Source organism: Vespa crabro, chromosome 1 (genome assembly GCF_910589235.1).
Source record: "Vespa crabro chromosome 1, iyVesCrab1.2, whole genome shotgun sequence".
In the NCBI taxonomy this organism is placed as follows: domain Eukaryota; kingdom Metazoa; phylum Arthropoda; class Insecta; order Hymenoptera; family Vespidae; genus Vespa; species Vespa crabro.
The window spans coordinates 6,000,694-6,023,193 of NC_060955.1; the positions used below are offsets into that span (position 1 = coordinate 6,000,694).

General features: G+C 38.7%; 2 protein-coding genes across 3 annotated transcripts in view; one reads left to right on the plus strand and one right to left on the minus strand.

Annotated features, from left to right (window-relative positions):
- LOC124430882 overlaps positions 1-8,442 on the plus strand; it is a 57,919-nt gene extending 49,477 nt beyond the window's left edge. The window contains exon 6 of the mRNA XM_046978079.1: positions 5,541-8,442. Coding sequence (XP_046834035.1) covers positions 5,541-6,110 — 570 coding nt within the window. The 3' untranslated portion in view covers positions 6,111-8,442. The remainder of the gene's footprint in view (positions 1-5,540) is intronic.
- The window catches only part of LOC124430889 (autophagy-related protein 16-1), a 339,078-nt gene that overhangs the window by 196,165 nt on the left and 120,413 nt on the right, over positions 1-22,500 (minus strand). The gene's annotated exons all lie outside the window — the stretch shown is intronic.

Here is a 22,500-nt window from a genome sequence, read left to right on the forward strand (position 1 = left end):
GATATTAGAATATTGAATGGAGATTCTGTAGGAATTGACGAGGTTGGTTGGAAGAAAGTAAGAGAGAAAGAGAGAGAGAGAGAGAGATAGAAACGGAGAGAGATAGAGTGGAAGCAGTCAGGCACGAGTCAGCCAGTCTCTCTTTACCTTTATGCTAATCAATCACTTCGATGGATTTTACGACGGGAAGCAATTTCCTTGTACCATAATAGGTCGCGTCGAGCGGTATGCCGCTGCCATCGTCATCCAACTCGATGTCGGCTTCGATGATAACATGCCCTTGACGAGCAAGCCTTTGCTGCTTGTAGAAACGATTATTACCGTCACCAATTTCGCGAAAACGTAGAAATTATTCTCGATTGGAGTTGAATCGAGCCGGTGAACTATTAGAAAATTTTTTTCGTGGATTCTCGTTCTGTTAATACGGATACGATTGGAAGGAAATGATTGAACCTAAGGGGAAAAGAAATCTTGGTTTATCCGCTCGAACGAAGAGTTGAGTTGAGTAGGTGAGGGAGAAGGAGAGAGAGAGAGAGAGAGAGAGAGAGAGAGAGAGAGAGAGAGCAGAGGAGGGAATTATTAACGGTTCACATCGAGTCCGATTATCCTCTTCGCCAAGGAGAGTCTTAATTGCACAGAATCGTACATCGAGTAACATAATGAAAGAAACGCTAATAAAGGTCTCCTCTCAGGGCATATTACGAGGAAGTAAATAGTCGTTTCCTCGTGAAATTATTAGCAAACGTCTCGTCGATCGTCCTCGTCTCCTGGAGGGCTGCGATCTTTATCGATCCGGCGGAGGCTTTGCCTTCTCGATTTATGTACCGGGAAAGAAAACGAGCGTGTGTATCGTTACGATCGTGACAGGTCGGAGATGAAAGTACGAGATGGGAAGAGAATGGTGGGGACGGGGAGGAAGCGATAGGTGGAGTAGGAGAGATATAGAGAGAGGGGGGAGGGGAGAGAGAGAGAGAGAGAAAGAAACGTACGAGGGGCAGGCTGGCTCGTTAAATCAACGTTCCGCGTCATTTGCTAGCTCGCGCCGCGGCAAGATCGGCGCAATATCGCTTTATTATCAAGTAATAACAGTCCGAGGTAGAAACGAAGAGTGAATTTATATCTGGTAACGCGATGGTAAGAAATAAATCGGGCAGGTATATCATCGATGATGGCAATGTTGCAACGGCCGAAGACGAGGAATGACTTGGTTGAATCGAGGACTCCTCCTAATGATCGATTTTCTTTTCCGAACGGACTCTTCCTCTTTTGTGAAATACTTACTATAGTTCGTTTATAGAATAACAATACTTTCGTAACAATTTTCCTGGTACTTTTTAACGAGCAAACATCTCGATGACAGAAATGAGGAAAAGAAATATTAGCGCAAGAAGAACGTTGCTTTTCGAAGGAATTCGACGTTTTCGTTCGCTTCAGTTCGAAGTAACTCAGGAATTGAACAAAAAACCCGTTCCAGCGTACACGGAGAATCGTAATTCAAAATAAAACGCGTCGTTCACCGCTTGGCGACTTTATCGGGTACTCGTGAAATACAAGAAGTGGGAGGTTATTCGCTGAGCTTGGGGTACGTACGCGAGCACGATAAAATCTAGCGAGGCAACGACATTTTGATATAGTATTCGACGACGTTGACGATCGCATTTCGTGACGTGACAAGGCCGTTTCACGCAGGCTACGTCATTACGACTTGGTAATGGACGTATATACGGGTAGGTTTGACTACCTCTAAACGAGAAAGATCGTTTAACTCGTCAACGTGTAGAGTTTCGTCTGACACGTTTCTCTACCAACCTTTCTATCTATCCTTTTCTCTCTCTCTCTCTCTCTCTCTTCTCTCTCTCTCTCTCTCTCTCTTCTCTCTCTCTCTCTTCTCTCTCTCTCTCTCTTCTCTCTCTCTCTCTTCTCTCTCTCTCTTCTCTCTCTCTCTCTCCTCTTTTCTTTTGTCTTCTTTTTATTTCTTTTCCTTTCATTCCTCCATTTGTTTACAACAACGACCATCGAAAAGTCGTCAGCGAGAAAGAAAGACAAAAAAAAGAAAAAAGAAAGGAAAAAAATCTTCTCTTTTTAAAAATTCCTTTCTGGTTCTCTCTCTCTCTCTCTCTCTCTCGTTGTCTTTCTTTTTTCGGTTCGGTGTAACGCGTAACGATGCTCGTTGTTTAAACAATGGCACGTAACATCGACCATTTGGAAAAGTTTTCCAAAACGAAAAATCGTAGTTAGTACAAACGTTATTACTGTCTTTGGGGTCAACGAACCTTTCGACGAAATTATTTCTTGACGTCTCGCAGCTGCCGACCTTCTTCCGAAACGTAATCTTTTATCGAGAAAGAGAAGCGAGATCTTCAAGCTTGAGATTGAAACTCGAAGAGTCAGAAAGAAAGAAAGGTAGAAGAATAGTCTGCCCTGATAGGTAAGATAAAACGTCAAAAATGTGACCACGCGATTCTTTTATCGAGAATAACGTTTCAAACAAACTGCTTTCAGAGACAATCCATGAAAAGATCATTCAGAAAATGGAATCCATCGACTAATCGTCGCCAAATCATACGCGCATGTGTTCAAACGAACAAATGAATTTATATTTGAATTCGATGATCAAAAATGTCTTTTCGAGAAAAGAATAAGATCATAGATCAAAGATTTTCATTTCGCATCGACGCGAACATATTGGTGCGTTTACGTTACGAGAAATTCCGATATTTGTATGGCTAAAATGTATGGCTCGATATTTGCGTGGAACAAAGTCGCATATCGTCGTCACGATTTGTTGGTGCACGCAAAAGATCGTACAGAGTTATAAGACATAAATGGTTTCTTGTGATAAAGTACCGTGGATTCGTATTCCTTTAGCTTTGTTCTTTTTTTTGTTTTTTTTTTTTTTTGTTTTTTTATCGATGAAAATCATTTTCGCCACTTGACAGAACGTTCTCGGAGAGAACGATATAAATCTTGCTACTTTTAGTAATCCTTAAGAAGCAAAAAAATTAAAAGATAATTTTAATTCTTGATCGGCTTCGAATAAGAATCAAATCCTTTTCTCTTCTTTCGATTTAAACTCGGAACGGATCAAAATGAAACACGGAAAGTGACTTAATAAAGACAGAAAAGATTTCAACGTCACTGAAACGAGCGTCAAAGATACGCCGTTTGAAGAATAATACCTTCAGATCCTGCATTTATGAACGGACTTCTCAAGCTGTCATTGATTTCTTTGTCATCGTCGACGATCCTTCGCATTCGAAGTCGCGACATGTACCAGATGCCATGAACTCGTTTCTTCTTAACATCCATCTCGGTCTCCCTTGATCTCATTTTCTTCTTCTTCCTCTTTATTCTCTTTACACCCTTCAAATTCACCGACCTTTCTTCGAGTCTTTCATTTTATCTTTTTCTCTGTGTTTCTCTCTTTGCGTTCAGACGCAAAGCATATCCTTCCGTTGTTCTAACTGAATGAGATAATGTCGAGTTAATAAAGCTTCGGCCGTTCGATACGTTCGTTCGTTCGTTCGTTCGTTCGTTCGTTCGTTCGTTCGTTCGCTCGCTCGTTCGTTCGTTCGTTCGTTCGTTCGTTCATATGTTCGTACGTTCGTACGTTCGTACGTTCGTACATTCGTTCGTTTGTCCGTTCTTTCATCTCTACACGCCGAGTAAACCAAAGAAGTGCGGTTAAATGAAGCTGTACACGGAACGAAGCATATTTTAATGTCTTACTTCCACCGATAATGTACGTGCCCGGTGTGTAAATACGATGAACTTGGTAATGCTCGGAGAAACCAGTTTTCGAGACTACAACGAGAGAAAGAGAGGAGAAGAACAACGACGACAGCGACAACTGTGGTAGAGCGCGTGGCGCTTAACCGCGTACCTATTCTCAAGAGCCTTTTGACTAATCGACGAAGAAAAAGAAGGGTGAACAGATTTTAATAAAAATTTTACCTTTAGGGAAAACTCCAATGAAAATTCTTTCTCGATCGATCAACTCCAATGATCGAACTAATTTTTCAATTCGGGTTCGTTCAATTTTCTTCAAATCAATCCAGATATTTTAATCATCTATTACGAGATTTTGACGATAAATTTTCCCGTACCCGATTGAATTTTCTAAGTATTTATCAGCGAAAGCACTTCGATCGAGACGAAAGAGAAGAATTATTAGATTGATAGGAAGGAATAGAGTACGTTCAGCTTCTCGTAGGTAATTGCCGACATAAAAACGAAACTCAACTATAGCTCTTCTCCATCGTGTCATAATCTCATGTAATTGCTGTTATACGGCCTTATTTAATAAAGAACAAAAAACCGTGCTGAAACAGCCGTATAAAAGGAAAGAACCAGTTTTGAACATCGGCTCTCTCTCTCTCTCTCTTTCTCTCTCTCTCTCTCTCTTCTTCTCTCTCTCTCTTCTTCTCTCTCTCTTTTTCTTTTACGTATATTACGTTAAGTAATCAATAATTCTCGTGGTCCAGCACGCACACATTAATTCAATAGATATTTGCGCTTTCTGACAATTATTATCTCTCAATTTTTTTACAACAATAAGTAAAACCATCTTTTTTCAGTAAAACCATTCTCTCTCTTTTCTCTCTCTCTCTCTCTCTCTCTCTCTTTTTATCTTTTTTTCTTTTCGATTTTCGCTCGTGAATTTGTGCGAGCGTAACGTATGGATAAGATTACCCGTTATACTCGCGGCTACAAACGAAACTCCTCGGTTGCAAGAAAGTGGAAAGAGGATGAAGGAGGGCAAGAGGAGCGAGGACCGCTTTCAGGAATTTCAGGATAAATGTGACAAAGCTTATTTCGGTCGGCCGGTCTTACATGCGCGCGAGCGTGTACGAATTACGAGAGACCCCCAACAAAAACAGTTTCCACGGCCGTAAACACGCTCGGTAGTCGTTTTTCTCATCCTCCTTCCTCCACCCTCCTCCTTCATCTTTTCGTTCTCTTGTTTTTCATTTTTCCACATTTTCGCGACCACGAATCATGAGAAATAAACACGTGACCGTATCACAAAAAGTTACAAATATGACGTAATTCACCTTTTCTCACCATCTCCCTCCCACCGCCCTTTTTATTCTCCCATTACTATTATCTAATTTTGATACTTTTCTCAATAACATTCTTCGTCTTTTCGTTGGATGCCATAAAAAAAAAAAAAAAAAAAAAAAACATCTTCGCATTCTCTTCCGTTGCATTATGGTGCGTACAAATTAACGATCGGTACTCATTACAGAGTTTTTTGTGATTCGTAAGAGCGTCGTTTCGTCTGCTCGAAAGTCGACGAACCTTCTACGGTGATTTTAGTTTAACGATTCGTTGTAAAGGGAAAGTCCCGTACCGTTCCGGTACGGGTTGTTAAATTTTATTATTACTTATTCCTTGATCTTGGCAGTTTGAGTTTTCGAAAGGGATCGTGAAATATCCTTGAAAAATGATTAATTTTCTAAGATCCTATTTTAACGACTACACCAGCCATAAATATATTTTTATCGTTACGTTACGTTCGTCTGATATTTTCTTTTCAGATACTTTTGTCGCACTTCGACGCGTTCAAATTTCCCAGCTCGGAAGTGGTACAGTTCCGTGCATTGGTGACACCCTGCATGCCAAGTTGCGAACCGGTACAGTGCGATCAGGAAGAGGCTACGGGCGAGCTAAGATCAGTAATCTCGTTCGGTCGACGTCGTCGTCGTCGTTCAACCTCGTCATCGCAAAGCCGAGAGGATCTACTGTTGGTACAATCAATCCAAATTACGGACAAGTTTGGATTCGAACGAGAAGGGAAACCATCGAACGGCACGTCGGCTACGCGGGACACCGTCTTCGTCGAAAGTACCGAAGACATTAATGGCTCATCGATGGGAGTTTGCATAAATCTTGGTGAGGCAATTGTGGCTGGTACGGTCTTCCTCGTTGCACAAATTGCCATAATCGCAGTATGGACCTTTACCTGGCAACGGCGTCGACAAATGTTAAAACATCAGGAAGCCCTCTCGGTATCGGTATCTGTGCCAGGCATGCACTCGCCTGGTTCAGCTCGTACCGACAGTCTTTGTAAGTTGTATGACGCCGGTTACGCCGGACGTCGTTTCTGAAGTCGAAAGACTTACATCGTCATCTTTCAACCCTCTTCGATCTACACCCTTTCTCGCCTCTTATCGCATCTTGATCATTCGTAGTAAACTGTCCGATATTACCGAACGGCGAATAATTAACGATGACGCACGAAGCGCGAGTCCCGACTTTTGTCACGACGAACGGACAATTTTTAATGCTTTTTTTTATCCCCCCTCCCTATTCTCCAGTTTTACTATACTATCCTTTTCTCATTTCTTTCCCGTTGCATTCCATTTTCATCATCTCGATTAGTTCTTTCTTTTTTTATCTTCTTTTTTTATTTTTTTTTTATCTTTTTCCCCTCTTATTCTTTTTACAGAATCTTTTTTAGCTCGCTTGGCACTTGTCCGTTACCTTGTACTCGGGAATCGCGCGAAATTCTCGGCGCAGTCTGATTTAATATAGATATTAAGTACGACGGCTTGGACGGACGAAGAAAAAAGAGATTAGTAAACAGAGTATCTGAGTGTGTATGTCCATGATTCCAAGTTGCTTTCCATCCAAGCCATCGATCGATCGAGTTCTGCTATCTTTAATCGCGCGTCTTACGCTCGTGCATCTTCGATCCAATTTGCCAATGCTTAGACTATCGTAATTTTCTACGAAGGAACGATCGATCGATCGAGCTTTCGAAGTGAAGAAAAAAGAAAGAAGGGAAGGAAATGAGAAAGAGAAGAATGGCTGGCTGATACTTTCACGAAGAAGTTCGATCGGTCGTTCCAGGCTAAAGAAAGAAGAAGCACGAAGACGAAAGTAGAAAATATAAAAGAAAGTAGAAAAGAAGAGGAAGGGATGGGGGTGGTGTCTGTCCTTTTTCTTCCGACAAACCGGTTGCTTCTCGTTAACCCTTCGTTCCCGAGGCAATATGCGCGGGCGTGGAGCCGAGGCGTGGCACGGCTCCGAAGGTGATGGAGGTCGACGTGTATTTGCTACGTAGGATAGGGCACCGCACCATGGACTCTAATTAGCATTGGGAATCGAGCGTGATTATGCAGATGCTCCGAGTAGGATATCAACGGGTGTAACGATGGGAGGGCCAAGGAAGGCGCGAGAGATCGGTTGGAGCAGCTCGAAACGGAAGGAGAAGCGAGAACGAGGGGGAAACATGGTTGAGAAGGGGTGGTACGCGCGCAAAGGGGTTGGCGGAAGGTTAATTGCCTCTTGTGGTGTCTCGAGGCTAAGCTAAGCTTGCAGGGTAGAACTTGATAGGGTTGGATGTACCCACAGCCGGCGAACGGAAGGGAGGTCCTACAGGAGACAGAGACGCAGGATGAGTAGAAGGAGGAGGAGGATGGGGGTAGCTTTGGATCACATCGGAGATAGCCATCTCCTTCACGTAACCTCGATCTCTCCCCTTTCGAACTGAACCTTAGCCACGTCCTGCATCTCCGTCCTGCCTGGCTTAATTTACATCGCGACGCGTGACCTTATCAATCTGGAGACGACGTATTCGTCGTCCTCTCGCTCTCAAGAGTGAGGGAGAGAAAGAGAGAGAGCGAGAGAAAGAGAAATAGATATCGGCAAAATAGAAAATATTCCCTTAGGAACGAAGAAAATTCTCGTAATCAAGATTTTGCTTGCTCAACACTGATTCGAATTTCGCGCGAAGACGAAGCGATTATAGTTCGAACGAACATCTAGACAGAAGCTAATATGAATTTCCGAGATAGAGAGGAGAAAACAAAGTGGCTAAGCAATCGAAATTCAGCATAGGCGATGGTAGTTACGCTAGGTAAATTTAGATCGATTAACCTTATCGAAGAGACTTGGTCGATTCTCGACGTTGCTCTCTAAGTGGTAGGGAAATCGAATTAATCGAGAAAGTTGAAGATTAGAATACGCTAGTCAAGACAAACAGACAGGGTGAACGATAATAGAAAAGGATGAGAGATAGAGAGAGATAGAGGGACAGAGATATAGAGAGGAAGAGAGATGAAAAGCGGGTTGCCATAGAGGAATTTACCTTACAGTTACCCGAACTTTGAATTGTTCTGCTGTTTGACGTTTGTCTACGGTGGAAACGAGGGAAGCGTGCTCGTGGTTTATTCCCGTACGTATGTATCTAACCAGTGGAATACGTGGATAATGACTACCTGTCCGCTACGCTCAACGTTAGGGAAATGTAGTCTCCGTGTCCGTACCCTTTCTCTCTCTCTTTCTATCTCTACGCGTATTCCCAATGTCACGGCGCGTTTATAAATTTCTACTTTCGTGCCGTCAGTAATGATTTCAATCGCCGTGTCGACCGGATTATATATAATTTACGAGGAAGACAGGAAGAAGCGGAGGTGGAGCACGTTGAAGAACAAGGCAAATGGAAAAAGAAAAAGAGAGAGAGAGAGAGTGAGAGAGTGAGTGAGAGAGAGAGAGAGAGAGAGAGAGAGAGAGAGAGAAAGACATGAAAGTTTAATTGGCCGTTTAAAAAAATTACGTTAAATCTTTCTCTTTCTTTCCATCCATCTACAAGAAACAAAATGTCGTTTTTTTTCTCTCTCTCTCTCTCTCCCTCTCTCTCTCTCTTTTTCTCGTCTTTCTCTCTTTTTTTTTTTTTTTTTGTTATTATTGTCGATGCCAAGCCACGATAAGTTCGCTTATTTTTTCCACTCTCTATCTCGATAAGATCGCGAACTTCCTCCGTGAAATTTGACTTGCTTGATTTTTCGCTCACGAGAAGGTGCTCTTTATTTTATTCTACGATTTTTTCCGCCGGCCCTTCTACGCTTATTCATCTGTTTGCTTTTTTTTTTTTTCTTTTAACAACAATAACAAAATAGTATATATATATAAATATACATTTGCATATACTATACTATAGTACGATACACAAATAAATACCGACTGATGGTGCCTCATGAGTTTTTTATATATATTTTTTTTTTTCTTTCTTTCTTCTTAATCGCGAGCGTCAAAGCTCGAAAAAGAGCGCTTTCAATTACGATAACTATAAGTATTTTTCGCTAACGCAAGATGGTAGTATATTCAATCTGCTTTGTGGTGAGAGGGTAGAGTCAATTTTTCTCTTTTTTTTTTTTTAAATACCTGTTCGTCGATAATAAACGAACCTAATATCTCAATAGTATCGCGAAACGCGTGCCCAGCCATCGCGTTTTTTGTTAGAAACGTAATCGCACGGTGCACTTTTGTCGGTGTACGATCAGACACGAGAACATTATTCCTTCGTTTCTAATCATTGCCTGCTTTTTTTCGATATTGGAAAAGAAAAAAAGAAAGAAAAAAATACAAGAAAGGTCGATCGATCGATTTAATTCATGAGAAAGAGAGAGAGAGAGAGAGAGAGAGAGAGAGAGAGAGAGAACGAAGCACAATAATAATTTCTCGCGTCTAAGTCGTACACGTAAGCAAGTAGCAATATATGAGTAAGTAAATAGTGGTAAAAGAAAATAATAATGCAATAAAAAAAAGAAAAAAAAAAAGAACGAAGGTGAAAATCACAGGTACGAGCACTTTCCATCGACTTGATTGAACGAAAAACCGCGCGCAATCGAGAATAGAAAGAGCGAGAAAACGCGCAACGTTTGATTCAACTCATTGGAAACTGCCGATATTCCGTCGACTCTAAGGTTTCTTTTTAACTAACTAACTAATTTTACTACTTTATCCCCCCTCCCAATTTTATTTTTTTTTTAACGTCGTATACGATGGGAGTTAAACGTGCAAGCAATGATATATTGATTAACTATTACTACGTTTAATATTATCGCATAAGTCTTTTTTTCTTTTTTTTTTTATTTTATAAAGAGAGGAAAGCGTCGAGGACGATAATTATGATTATAATATAATAATATTAATAATAATAATAATAATAATAATAATAATAATAATGATAATAATGATGATAATAATAATATTGATAATGATGATAATGATAATGGTTGTAATAATATTGGGCTCGAGGACGACCGCTCGAAAAATTCGACGACGATTCCGCGCTCCTGGAAATTTTCCTCCGGACTTTTCCCTTGTTTACGTAAATACATACGTACGTTATGTCTCTTTCTCTCCGTACACGAAACATACGTAGAGGGAGAGAAAAGGATAGAGCCGCGCGAAACAGTCGACGTTGGCGTTGTCGCCTTCCGCTTATATGAATATATTTCCCAGTCGCACTCTCTCCCTTTCTTCATTTTCCTCTTTCCTTTTTTCCGAGAGACCAATGTGCACAAACCTAAGCTATTCACGACTTAACAAACATTACGTTTGTTTTCCATCACTCGCTACTTCACTCCCTCTTTCTCACTTGTCTATCACTTTCTATTTTTACCTTCTTACCCTTCCTTATTACCCCTCATGAGTATTCGCAAACGTAAAGACGTAAGTGCTTGTCCTCGAGCCTGAGGTGCGCGACTATGCTTCGTCATAATGGAAAGAAAAGAAAAAAAGTGTGGTAAAGCTCGAGAAGTTCGAGTCTGTTCTGTACCTTGACAAGATATGCTTTTCTCTCTCTCTCTCTCTCTCTCTCTCTCTCTCTCTCTCTCTCTCTCTCTCTCTCTCTGTCTCCTTCTCCTTTTCATACGAATATATATACATATATATATATATATATATATATATATATATATATCCTCTCTCTTCCTCCTTCTGTTTTTCCAGCTTCATCGCATCATGCCGATTGGGATGATCGTTAAACGATTATCCCCTCGAGCGTCCCTTTTTTCATAATCATTACGAATCCCAGATAATTCTTTTCCAGCTTTCAGCATCGATTCCGGATTCGTATGGGCCTTGACACGGTCCATTTCCGAGCCGAATCGAAACGTTTTAATCGCTTATAATTCCGTCACGTACAGAGCTTACCCGACGATCGAGCCTTCGTACATTATTATCGGCGCACCGGGCGTAATCGCTTATTTATTTTACTACGTTAACGTAATAATCTTGCTATATCGGAAATGATATAAAAGCAACGAATAAAAAAAAGAAGAACAAGCGATGCGAGCATCGAATAAGAGAAGCACTTCGTATATATGCACTCCTGTCACGACCATTTCTCTTCGCATTTATTTTATTTTATTTATTTTTTTTTTTTTTCTTTACATGTCCTTCGTATTACATTTGTTCGTATTTTTAAATAATAATAATAATGATAATAATGATAATAATAATAATAATAATAATAATAATAATAATAATAATAATAATAATAATAATAATAATAATAATCATGATAAAAATCCATTTAAAAAAGAGCGAAATAAATCAATTGACTCGTCGACAGGTAATATACGAATGCGTATGCTTCGTTCGCCACTTCTTTTTTTCTTTTTTATCTTCTTCTCACTCTACTTTTTTTTTTTATACTATCGACACGTATCCTTGATCGCCGAGAAAGGCCGGCGTCATACATTGTCAGTACCGTAACAATAAACGTTGTACATAGCATATATGGTACAGAGAAAATAAAACCCATTTTATAACGAAGAAACGAGAACGATTCATTTCTAAGACCTCTTTGTTTCCTCTCACGTTTACAGCAAATCGTCAATTTTTCAAGAAGATTGTTTCAGACATTTTCTTTCTCTTTGTTTTTCTCGACAAGACGCTGACTTCATGACGTTCAGGTAAGAACGAAAAGAACCTCCTTTCTGCTAATGGGATATAATTAAGAGGAAGAGAGACAGAGAGAAAAAGAGAGAGAGAGAGAGAGAAAGAAAGGGAACGCTCCCTGTGGCATTAATAGTTATTCATCTGGCCGTTTTCTTGGAGTTAATAATAATATTAATACTAATAATAACGCGATCTTTAGTATTGCAAATTATGTCAGTTTGTACGTTCGAAATGACAGAGTTATAAAAATAAAAATGTAGAAGGTAAAAAGAAAGAAAGAGAGATATTCGAACGATCTCATGACAGGTAAGTTAAATCACTTTACTCAAGTCTAACGATTTCCTTTAATCTTTATTCTTCCGACTCCTTTTATTTCATCTCCAATCGAAGAAAATTATGTGAACTACGATAACGATAAAAGAAGATAGCTGATAACGATAACGATAACGATAAAGATGGCGATGCAAACATTCCAAATTACGTGAAACATTCTGAATTACTCGTTTAAATCACAGACGGTCGACCATTTAAAGTTAAAAATAACGAAGAAAGGAGAAAAAATATTTAAAAATATGGTGGAAATAAATGTATATTCATTACGATGGAACGCGTTTATCTCTACATACTTACTTACATATGTATACATGTATGTATCAATCAACGTGTTATTACGTTAAGTATTACCTCCTTCCTCGGATGGCCGAATTGAAAGGCGTGAATTATGTGTGCGTAGGTAGTACAAGAGTTATGCGTGTATCGAGAGACGTTGATGGATCTTTTTTCCTCTCGTAAAAAATGATGCAGATGATCGTTTACTTCGTAAAGCAGACGATCTTACATTTCCTGTTTTCTTGGAATAATGTCGTTTTAAATTAAAGCGGTAAAGAAAGAAGAAAAACAAAAAAATGAATGCAGATTTTTAATGACGTTAAAGATATAATCAACGACAAAAAAATCATCTTCAGTATCATTATTTAACGTGTTATTTAACCAACTATTTCTATCTACAATCACCCGGTAAAAATTAGATCGTTTTACTGACCCATATATTACATGAAATAATACAGTCATACTGATTCTGATATATTTTTACGATAAACATTTGTTTGGCAAAAAGATTCGAATAAAAATTGGTATTTATTCTAAATCCATGATCTAAATTTAATGTATGAAAAATAATAAATGAACTATTTAGTTTGTTTTATTTCATTTTAATTAATTATACAATATAATTTATTCGCTAACGAATGATATATAATTTCGACTAATATTAGAATCGTTGAATGTATACGAAATTTTTTTTTAAATGAGAGGCCTCGTTAAGGTCAAATTTTCGAATAAAGATCGCTAGCTCGATGACAGGCGGAAGCACTTAGCGTGTTCTTAAAATCGAATCTCCCAGGATAATGGTCGATCTTCGTGGCGCGAGACGAAGACGTGACTAGTTAGAAAGGATCGGCATCCATGAGAAACGACGAGAAACTCGATAGGTGGAGGGAGTCAATATCGAGCGCATCGTGCAGCACGAGCTAAAAGTGAGCCATGTAAATTTCCAAGATGACTGCTTTACTCGCGCTCTTGTATACGTTATTGGGAGATAGAATTTCATTGGCCTGAGAATCGAATAAAGAGAAACCAAACGAAACGGTGTAAAATATGAGAATCTGAATCGATAAAGTGCACAAATCCGACAACTTTTGTCCATTCAATTTCCTTTCTCTTCTACGGCAAATACACTATACTAAATGTCTCGTTATCCTTGCGATATGAATTTTCAACAACGATATATGCAAAATTCCTGCTATTTCTATTGCAAATCTTACACCTACTCGTTCATAAATATTTTGAATACCAAAAAGTTTATCATCTTTGGACGTAGTCGGTTCTAACGACATTCTTGAATGCTGCACGAACACGAAAGTCCTTTTTTTCTTTTTATTGTTTTCCTTATGAGCAAGAAGATTAAAATGATTTAGTATAGAGTCGCGCAAATCTACAGAGACAACTATCGAGAATTATCGTAATGCAATTTATCGTGCGTATGCGATTTGGTCGGATCCATGTGAGGATTATCGACTATGTTAATGAACCGGAGCAGAGATAATGGCGCTAGTCATTTATGCTTCAAGATTCTCTGAACGTCATGGAATCATATCATCGGTAGCTTGTAAACCGACGGACCGTGTAATTATCGATTACGATGTATCCTAGTTTACACAGCTTCCAAGCTTGAAACATATCGTAGAAGAAAAATGTATGATACGGGTTCAAATATTTTTTCGTTAACTCTTGGCTCGTTCACATGACACAGTTATCAAGTTACAATTAAAAATACCGCCTACTCGTGCTGGTTTTTATAGACGAGCCATGTTTTACAGTTATCCGATTGTAAAACGACTAGGCATTGCTAGGACGAAAGATCGGGAGGTCATATCGCGATGCTTTGGAGAGATGACCGACCTGAAAAACGAAGGACCTATCGCTCGAAGACATTACGGTACCAGCATGGTTAACCGCAGGAGACCCACTGACCCAACGGACGAGCCTCATTGGCCAAATCTGCATTCTATCGGTGTTCGTCAACTACGAAGATGATCATCGATGAAGATCCGTTCTATGATCACAATACTTAAAGCGAGTTAACTCGGCGATTCTCTCGAATTAGAAGTTTTATGCGAGTGAAGATGCATTTTCAGATATAAAGAAAGATATCAAACGGGAAAACGGAGAGTACGATTTATCAAACGATTTCTCAAGATCAATTTAACGAGTGATCGGTAGATGCGAAAACGAGCCATCCCGTGAAATCGTTAAAAATTTACTATCAAGCTCGATATCCGAAAGATGGGAGGGAGAGTCCGGCGTCGATATTCTCATCGCGTCGCGCGCATCCAAGAGATACGAATTTAAGACGGGCCGGATTCTATTACCCACTTTATCGCTTCTCATTTCCATATGCTCGTGGTGGAGTCGTTCTCTTCCGACGCATAATTTGCTAGATGATCGACCGTATCTGGCAACACTATCTCGGGGTGCAGTAAAATTTTTAAATAAATTCTCAGATGTAGGAGTGTGTATTTATACCTATATAGATACATATGTATACATGTATATACGTAATACCTATATATATATATATGTGTGTGTGTGTGTGTGTGTGTGTGTGTGTGTGTGTGTATATGTGCGTGAGTAGATAGTGCACGTGAGTTTATAAGCTCGCAATAGCATTCCCTCGATCAATCCGCAATGCGTTCGTTTAGCAGAGCACACAGAGTCGAATCAATGTGAACGGCACTCGAACATCGAACTGAACAAAGCGAGCAGCTCGAAATGTCGATCGCGTCGACAATGCGGTCACTGCGATCGGGCTGATCTGGAAGCTCGACCTTATTACATCGGGATAATGTCCCAAAGGAACGCCGTTATCCAAGCGGTACCATCATTCACTATACGTCGTCTCAAATACGAGGCTCGTTCTACTATAAGATGTCCACTGCGAGTCATTTGTCAAAAGTCGAGAGATGCGTCCTTCCTATCGACGCATCCCCGCGGAATTATCTACCTTTTACTGCTAGTTGAAGCACAGAATTCCGAGCAATCTGTTCTCTCCTCGAATTATCCAACGTTTATCTTGGACTATCGATCGCTACGGTGAATTCGAAATTCCCACGGAGCAATCCTAACACGATAGCTCGGCTCGTTCAAATCGAAAGTGATTTTCCACCAAATGCTTCCTCTACGTGTTCTTTGCAAGGTCGAATTCAAAATTTTACCTTATCTATCGTTCTAGCATTTTAATGATCGATATATTCAAAGTAGTTTCGACCTTTCCAAAGAAATTGAAGTTAAAAAGATCTTTAACACTTTAAGTTAACTCATTAGATCGTATGTGAAGCATGAGATTTCTTATTAATAGTCTCCTCCCCCTTGTGATTTCGTTTCATTCAAAAATCGTAGATAGCTGATATGTCGGTAAAAAAGATAACGAGAGACAGATAAGAAGATAAGATTTTCGTTTTACCGAATTGAGCCACCTAAGGAACTGAAAGCGAGTACACGTTGTAAAACTAGTTTGAGGTGGTTTAGTGGCTACCTTCGCCAAGAAAGAACGTCGAAGTAGTCAAGTGGGCGACTGGTTGGAACGAAAGAGGGTTCTACGTTTACTTGGCTCTCTTTTCTTCCTGCCATGGGTGTGGAATGTCGCGGTGTATCGAAAAGAAAGAAAGAGACAGTGGCTACTGGATGTGGTATCTGAAAATGGGGATTGAATGTAGAGAACCGGAAAGAATATGGAAACGGAAAGGCTGCATGGAAGAGAGATGAAAAACGAGAAATAAGAAAGAGAACGAAAGAGATAGCAATACGTGAGTGACGATGTAAGAGAGAAAAGTGGTAAGAATGGTGGAATCTGTACGACATAGACAAAAAAGAAAAAAAAGAAAAAAAAGAAAAATAAGAAAAATAAGAAAATGAAGGGAGAAAGAGAGAGAGAGAGAGAGAGAGAGAGAGAGAGAGAGAGAAAACCGTTGTCAAGAGGAAAGCGTACATTCCAGAGGGGGTTGAAGTAAGGAAGGTTGAGTACACTGAACGAAACGGTGGCAAAATGTGGTTTGGGAAAAGGGACGAAGAGCCAGCAAGAGCTTCGATCCTTCTCTTTGGCTTCTATGTTGGTTATATCGGACCGAACCGGATAGCGCGTGGTATCACGTAAATCCAAAGAAAACATCTCTTCGTCTTCTCTCTCTCTCTCTCTCTCTGCGTTCGTCTTTCTTCGATGTGTTTCGGCTGGCTATCTTCGAGAACAAGCATTCTGAAGAAAGCGTAAAAGAGAGAGATAGAGGAAGAGAGAAAGAGAAAGAGAAAGAAAAAGAGATAGAGAGAAAGAGTGAGAGTGTGAGAGAGAGAGAGAGAGAGAGAAGGAAAGAGAAAGAGAACATTTTCTACCCACATTCTTCCCGCAGGATTGCACCCGCGAACGAAAGAGGGTTGATAGTGTATACATGCGATGGAAAGAGAAAGAAAAGTTGAAAGAAAAAGCACAGGGAGGAGAATAAACTACCGACACATCTCTCCTGCTACGACACGGAGAAAGAACTTTGGCTTAGATACATATCGGTTGAGAAAACTCACTTTTATTTGCGCTAGGAGTACTTCGATATATTTGTTGTCCTTGAATTTAAAAATGTAAATCATCGAAGTATTGTTTTTATTGACAAAATTCTTTCAAGAAACCGGAACAAATGAAAGGAATTTCTTTGTACATTATAATAAAATTATTTAATAATAACAAAAAGTTAAAATGTAGAACTTAGCTCTATCAGATCTACGTGTTATGTCCGCCGGCGACATTGGTTCGACTTTGATTGATTGTTTATTTATCGGTCAGCCTCGTTACGCCTATTCGTTTCTTCCGAGAATAAACAATCACAAAACGTAAGATCGAAACATAACGACCATAACGTATTTACGCCACGCATTGGTTATTATAGAATGATAACTTCCGTTAAATAAACAAAATAATCTATATGAACGTCCAAATCGATTAAGCATATATTTATCATTTATTTCCGTTATATAAAGTCGCATAAACGTTATACTAAATTTAGTTTCTTCGACGAGTTATACTAAAGTTGTAAGCGACAAAAAAAAAAAAAGAAAAAAAGAAAAGAGAGAGAAAAAGAAAAAAAAATTCGACATGAAATCGATTATTTGTCATTTAATTTTCTTTCTCCTCGAATCAAAGTAAAATCATAAAAGCTTAATATGCTTAAATTTTTAAATCTCTTCGCAATCCTCTGACATATCTCTGTATACTTATCTACTTCTAGTAAAAGTTATACTTACCTGACTGCACATAGGAGCAGAACCAAGGAAAACGTCATATAGCTATTGATCTTCCTTAATTACAGACTCATTAAGCGTTCAATACGCCCACCGTTTGCAAATCTCTCTGAGCGAACGTCTCTATCGCTCCACTTTGCATTTACCATTCGTCTTTGCACTTTACGCATACCTAGTTTCTCCGACATTTATTTTCGAACGTAAACGTCAGCCTTCGTTTTCTAAACGCTCCTCCAACAGTGGTTCTCGGTTATTCCTCTGCACTATCTACAAAACGATCTTGTGGTTGCAGCGGTCACGTGGTTCTTATTTCATCTTACGTAGCATAATCTAAGTACTTAGATTCAATATGCGCTTGAAGTTACTTCTACAAAATCGTATCAGGAAATGTTTCAAGGTAGGAAAGGTGATCGATGAAAATAAACACTCACCGTGACGCCGCTTATTTACTTCGAACAAACATAAGGAAATCGGTCTAGCAGGAATCGTTCGTTTTGATCGCGGAAAGACGTAAAGCAAGAATCGATACGATTGTTCGATTAAATATTCGACGCGGGTACTGATCCTATTATCTCTACGAAATGGGAACGATAACAATGTTGCCGAGTTTGTCTAATTTTATTACCGTACACGTACCGGCCCTATACACACACGGCCAATTATGCTAATCGCCGATCCGAACTTACAAAATTAACTTGTTTTTGCAGACAGCCAATTTCAACTCGTCGACTTCCAAAATATCTCCCGTGGTTTAATGCAAATGGTTACGTGCTGTCTATTCCGGTATACAATGGTTAACAGGCTCATTATCAACTTGTTTTCCCATGATACATTCGTAAATTTAATTAGATATTGTAACTTATATCTACTCCAATAAGAACGTAAGTACAAACACAACTGACTTTAGTTTTTCGTTTCCACCTTTATCCCATCTATCGTCTAACCTCGTAAAAGTAACACAAAGTAATATCACCTTCGGAATTCGTGACAATTAGCGCGTTGAGCTTTTATTGGTGGTTGGAGGACAATAAGTTTGAGAAGCTTCCACGGTGCTCGTTGATTTCCCATGGGACACTAATCCTATTCGGTACGGATGTCTTTTTGTCGCTAGTTAGCTATTTTTATCCGACCTCACACGCTTACTCCATGAAACCATCCCTGAACGCGTCACTGAACTTTTCTCTAAGTATAGAATAGTCTGTTGGAATAGCGAAATATTAGAGATATTTCCACGATAGGAAAAGATCAACGAAGGATTTTTTTAATCAGAATCGATAATCATAGTGAATTTTAAATGATAAAAATGGGATGAATTTAAGCAAAAGGAAAAAAAAAATCTCTCGCTAAAAAGAATCGTTATTTTCTTCTGCATAATTCATAAATTCATGAGTTCATATTATTTCATCATATTTCTATAGGGATATAAGGGTATGATAAAATGGAGCATCGACGATACGTGAGAAAGTAAAACAGTAATTAGTAGTCGGTAAACATCGATATTGCAAATTCACCCTACTGAAATAATACGTCGTGCCGTATATATTAATGGAAATTATTCAAGCCTCATGAGATACATTTAAAATTTGGTGAAAGATCAACGTTATCGTGCGGTACGTGCGATCGTAAAATCGAACCAGCTGAAAGAAAGAAAGAAAGGAAGGAAGGAAGGAAGGAAGGAAGGAAGGAAGGAAGAAAGAAAGGAAATCATTTAAAAAATCATTTCAACTTGCCGAGAAGATATCGATTGATCGAGACAAGAATACCGGAAAGGATAATATCGCGATCAGGAAATAACCAGAAAGATTACGGAACTCCGATCGACTGAGAAACGACGAGTTTGGATGTGTTAAACGAGAATCGTTCGTCAAGAATCCGGGAAATTGTAAAGCTACGAAAGGTTCATATGTGATGACAGATGATCGACTAAGGATATCGTTTCATTCACGATGTGTGGAATGTTGATCGTTGCTGCTGCTGCTGCTGTTGCTAATGTTGTTGTTGTTGTTGTTGTTGTTGTTGCTGCTGCTGCTGCTGCTGCTAACTCCTACTGCTTCTGTGATGCTGGTGCGTCGATCGTATTCGTTGCGTGAACGAACGAATGGCATAACGAGAAAGGAAGACGAGGAGAAAGAGGAACAAAGAGCGAATGCCGAATATATCGAGGGAGGAAAAGAGTCGAGGGAGGTTGAAGCCGATAGGCTAACTGAAAACGGACCGGTGACTCTGTAAACGCAGCGAATGCCAATGCAGCATAACGATACAGCCAAATGGTTCAACCATTACCGCGCCAATATTACCTGCTCAACTGAATTATTGTGTCGAGCGACCGCACGAAATATCTGGCATCGATATTGAATCGATGGCGGAACCGTTGGCGCGAGATAGCAAGTAGAGAGATAGGGAAAACGATAGAGAAAGAAAAAGATGAAGGGGCGAAGAGGGAAAAGTGGAAATTGTGAAAGCAAAGGAGATAAAGAGAAAAAGAGTGGACGGGGAATAGGAAGGCAAGGGGAAACCTTGACGAGACGAGATCCTTCGACCGAACAAAAGCCCAATTTTATACGATTACTTTCGATAAATTCTGTTTCCATTGTAGCGCCTCGTAGATTAGCATACAGACAAGTTCGAACAAGCACCTCCTATTGTTCCTCTTTTGGACCTCCGGCCTTCAATTCCTCCCTCTTAATTATCGCGCATATAATTATTTCCATCAGAACTTCCGGGCTTGGCCGTTCGACTGCTGCTCGAAGGAACCGACAGAAGAAATAATTAATGACGAGTTTGGCACGACGACGACGACGACGACGACGACGACGACGACGACGACGAAGACATTGTCCATGTTCTTCTCAGTTTTATTTTAAAGTTTTCAACGTGCTTTAGCGAAGTTTAAACGAAGAGCGATAGAAGAGAGAAAGAGTACCGATGAAAATGCTTTTCGAAAAAGACAAGTTTGTTTGTTAACTGTCGACGATTTCATAATGAGCGCAATCTTCGTTTACGCAACGAATATTTAATATATTATCCTTTTCTATAATACATAATTAATTTTTTTTATTTGTAAAACTGGAATATCCAAGATATTTAGAAATTATTTGCCTTCCCTCTTTTACTTCTTTTACAAACAAACAAAAAAAAAACCATAATAATTCTTCATATAATGTTATTTTGTATTGAGTTACAAAATAATTTTATGTAAAAATTATTCACAGAAAAGACAGAGAAAAGTATTTTCTTTAAAATGATCTTTCTTCGAAGTCTCTACGGCTCTCAATTACTAAAATATTTCCATGTTAATGAAATATGTTTGAATTGACACTTTGATTTACATAATATCTTGAAAGGGGCATTGACCTATATAATTCCGTGGAAAACATTAACCTGCATTTATTTCTGAAATTACACACTCGACTGGTTTTACGACGAGACACTTTTTTTTATCCTACCCAACGTGTAAAAAACACGTCGCGTACCTGTTCGAATTGAAAATGTTAATTTGTTTGAAGTGACATTGACAAATATATGATTCTGTAGTAAACATGAACTTCTATTTGTTTTTGGAATTACATGATCAATTACTTTTTTGACGAGACATTTTTTTAATTCTATAGAATTTGTAAAAGACCCAAATCAAAAAAATTAATTTTTTAACCTATAATAATTTTTTGACCAATATAATTTCGTAGAAAGCTTTTTTCCCTGTAATTACACGTTGGACTGATTTCCCAATGAGACATTTTCGTTCTTACTCATAATCATAAAAAAAAAAAAAAACAACAACGTACGGATACATGTATAATTATTCGAATTAAAAAAGTTAATATTTCAGAGGCAACATCTACAGAATCAGAAATCGTAGAGTCACGAAAAAAAATATCATCTACAAGGATAAAATCCAACCTGTTTATATAATTATTTAGATTTTATACGAGCATAATACGAACGATTTCGTCAATACAGAAGATAGAGATACTTTTATATCGTTGTAAGATATTTAATAATACAACTGTAAAATGCAAATATAGAATTAAAAGAAAAAAAAAATTTATTTGTTTAAATCTTGATTAATTAAGGAAAGAAATCTACAATCTGACAATATTCTCGGGAATAAATGATAATAATAACGTGGAATTACGCGGACTAGACGGCGAACCGAATGAAAATCAGATTATTTGGTGCGTAGTCATTTCCCGCCGCACGGTGAACTAAAGTTATTTGCGAGAGGGCAACGAAGCATAGAGCCCCACCGCGGTGCATTTACTTCACGATTCCACGAATCGCGAAATCGCAATTTATGGACTGTGCAGACTGTGCTTCATGGCTAATATTCATCGAATTCATTTTGCGGATGTCAATCAATTAGATATAATATTGGTGAATTGGACACCATCGTTGAAACTAACTCGTAGAACCTCCAAGTATTGAGACCTTCGAACTTTCCTCTGTTTCAATACGATCGAGTATTTCAATCATTTAATATTTTCCATGAATAAATCGAAAATTTTGGAAATTAGTTGGAGTTTTTATCGAAAAACCATCAGGGAATTTTAATCACAATGAAGATCTAATAAACCGATCATATCGATCGAATTTTCAACATATGTGTTCGTTCATTCTCTATCGAATATTTCAAGATCGAAAGGACGAACTTTTTCACATCTACCTCGTCCCATCTTCCCCATCCCGATATATGGGCCATCATGTGTCAACACTATACATTTTATCGAATATCTGTCATGGCTTAGAATCTCGTTGTTCGCTAAATAATTATAATGAAATTTGATATTTGACAGACTTCTGATTATGAATTAAATCAATTTTATGCTTTTGCATTAGCATTTACGTCAACGCCATAGTTGTTATACAAATAATAATTTAAAATAAGAAAAGAAGTATAAATTTAAAAAAAAAAAAAAAAATAATACTTTGAAAATCCTATTTTCATAGTGCCATTCGAAGATA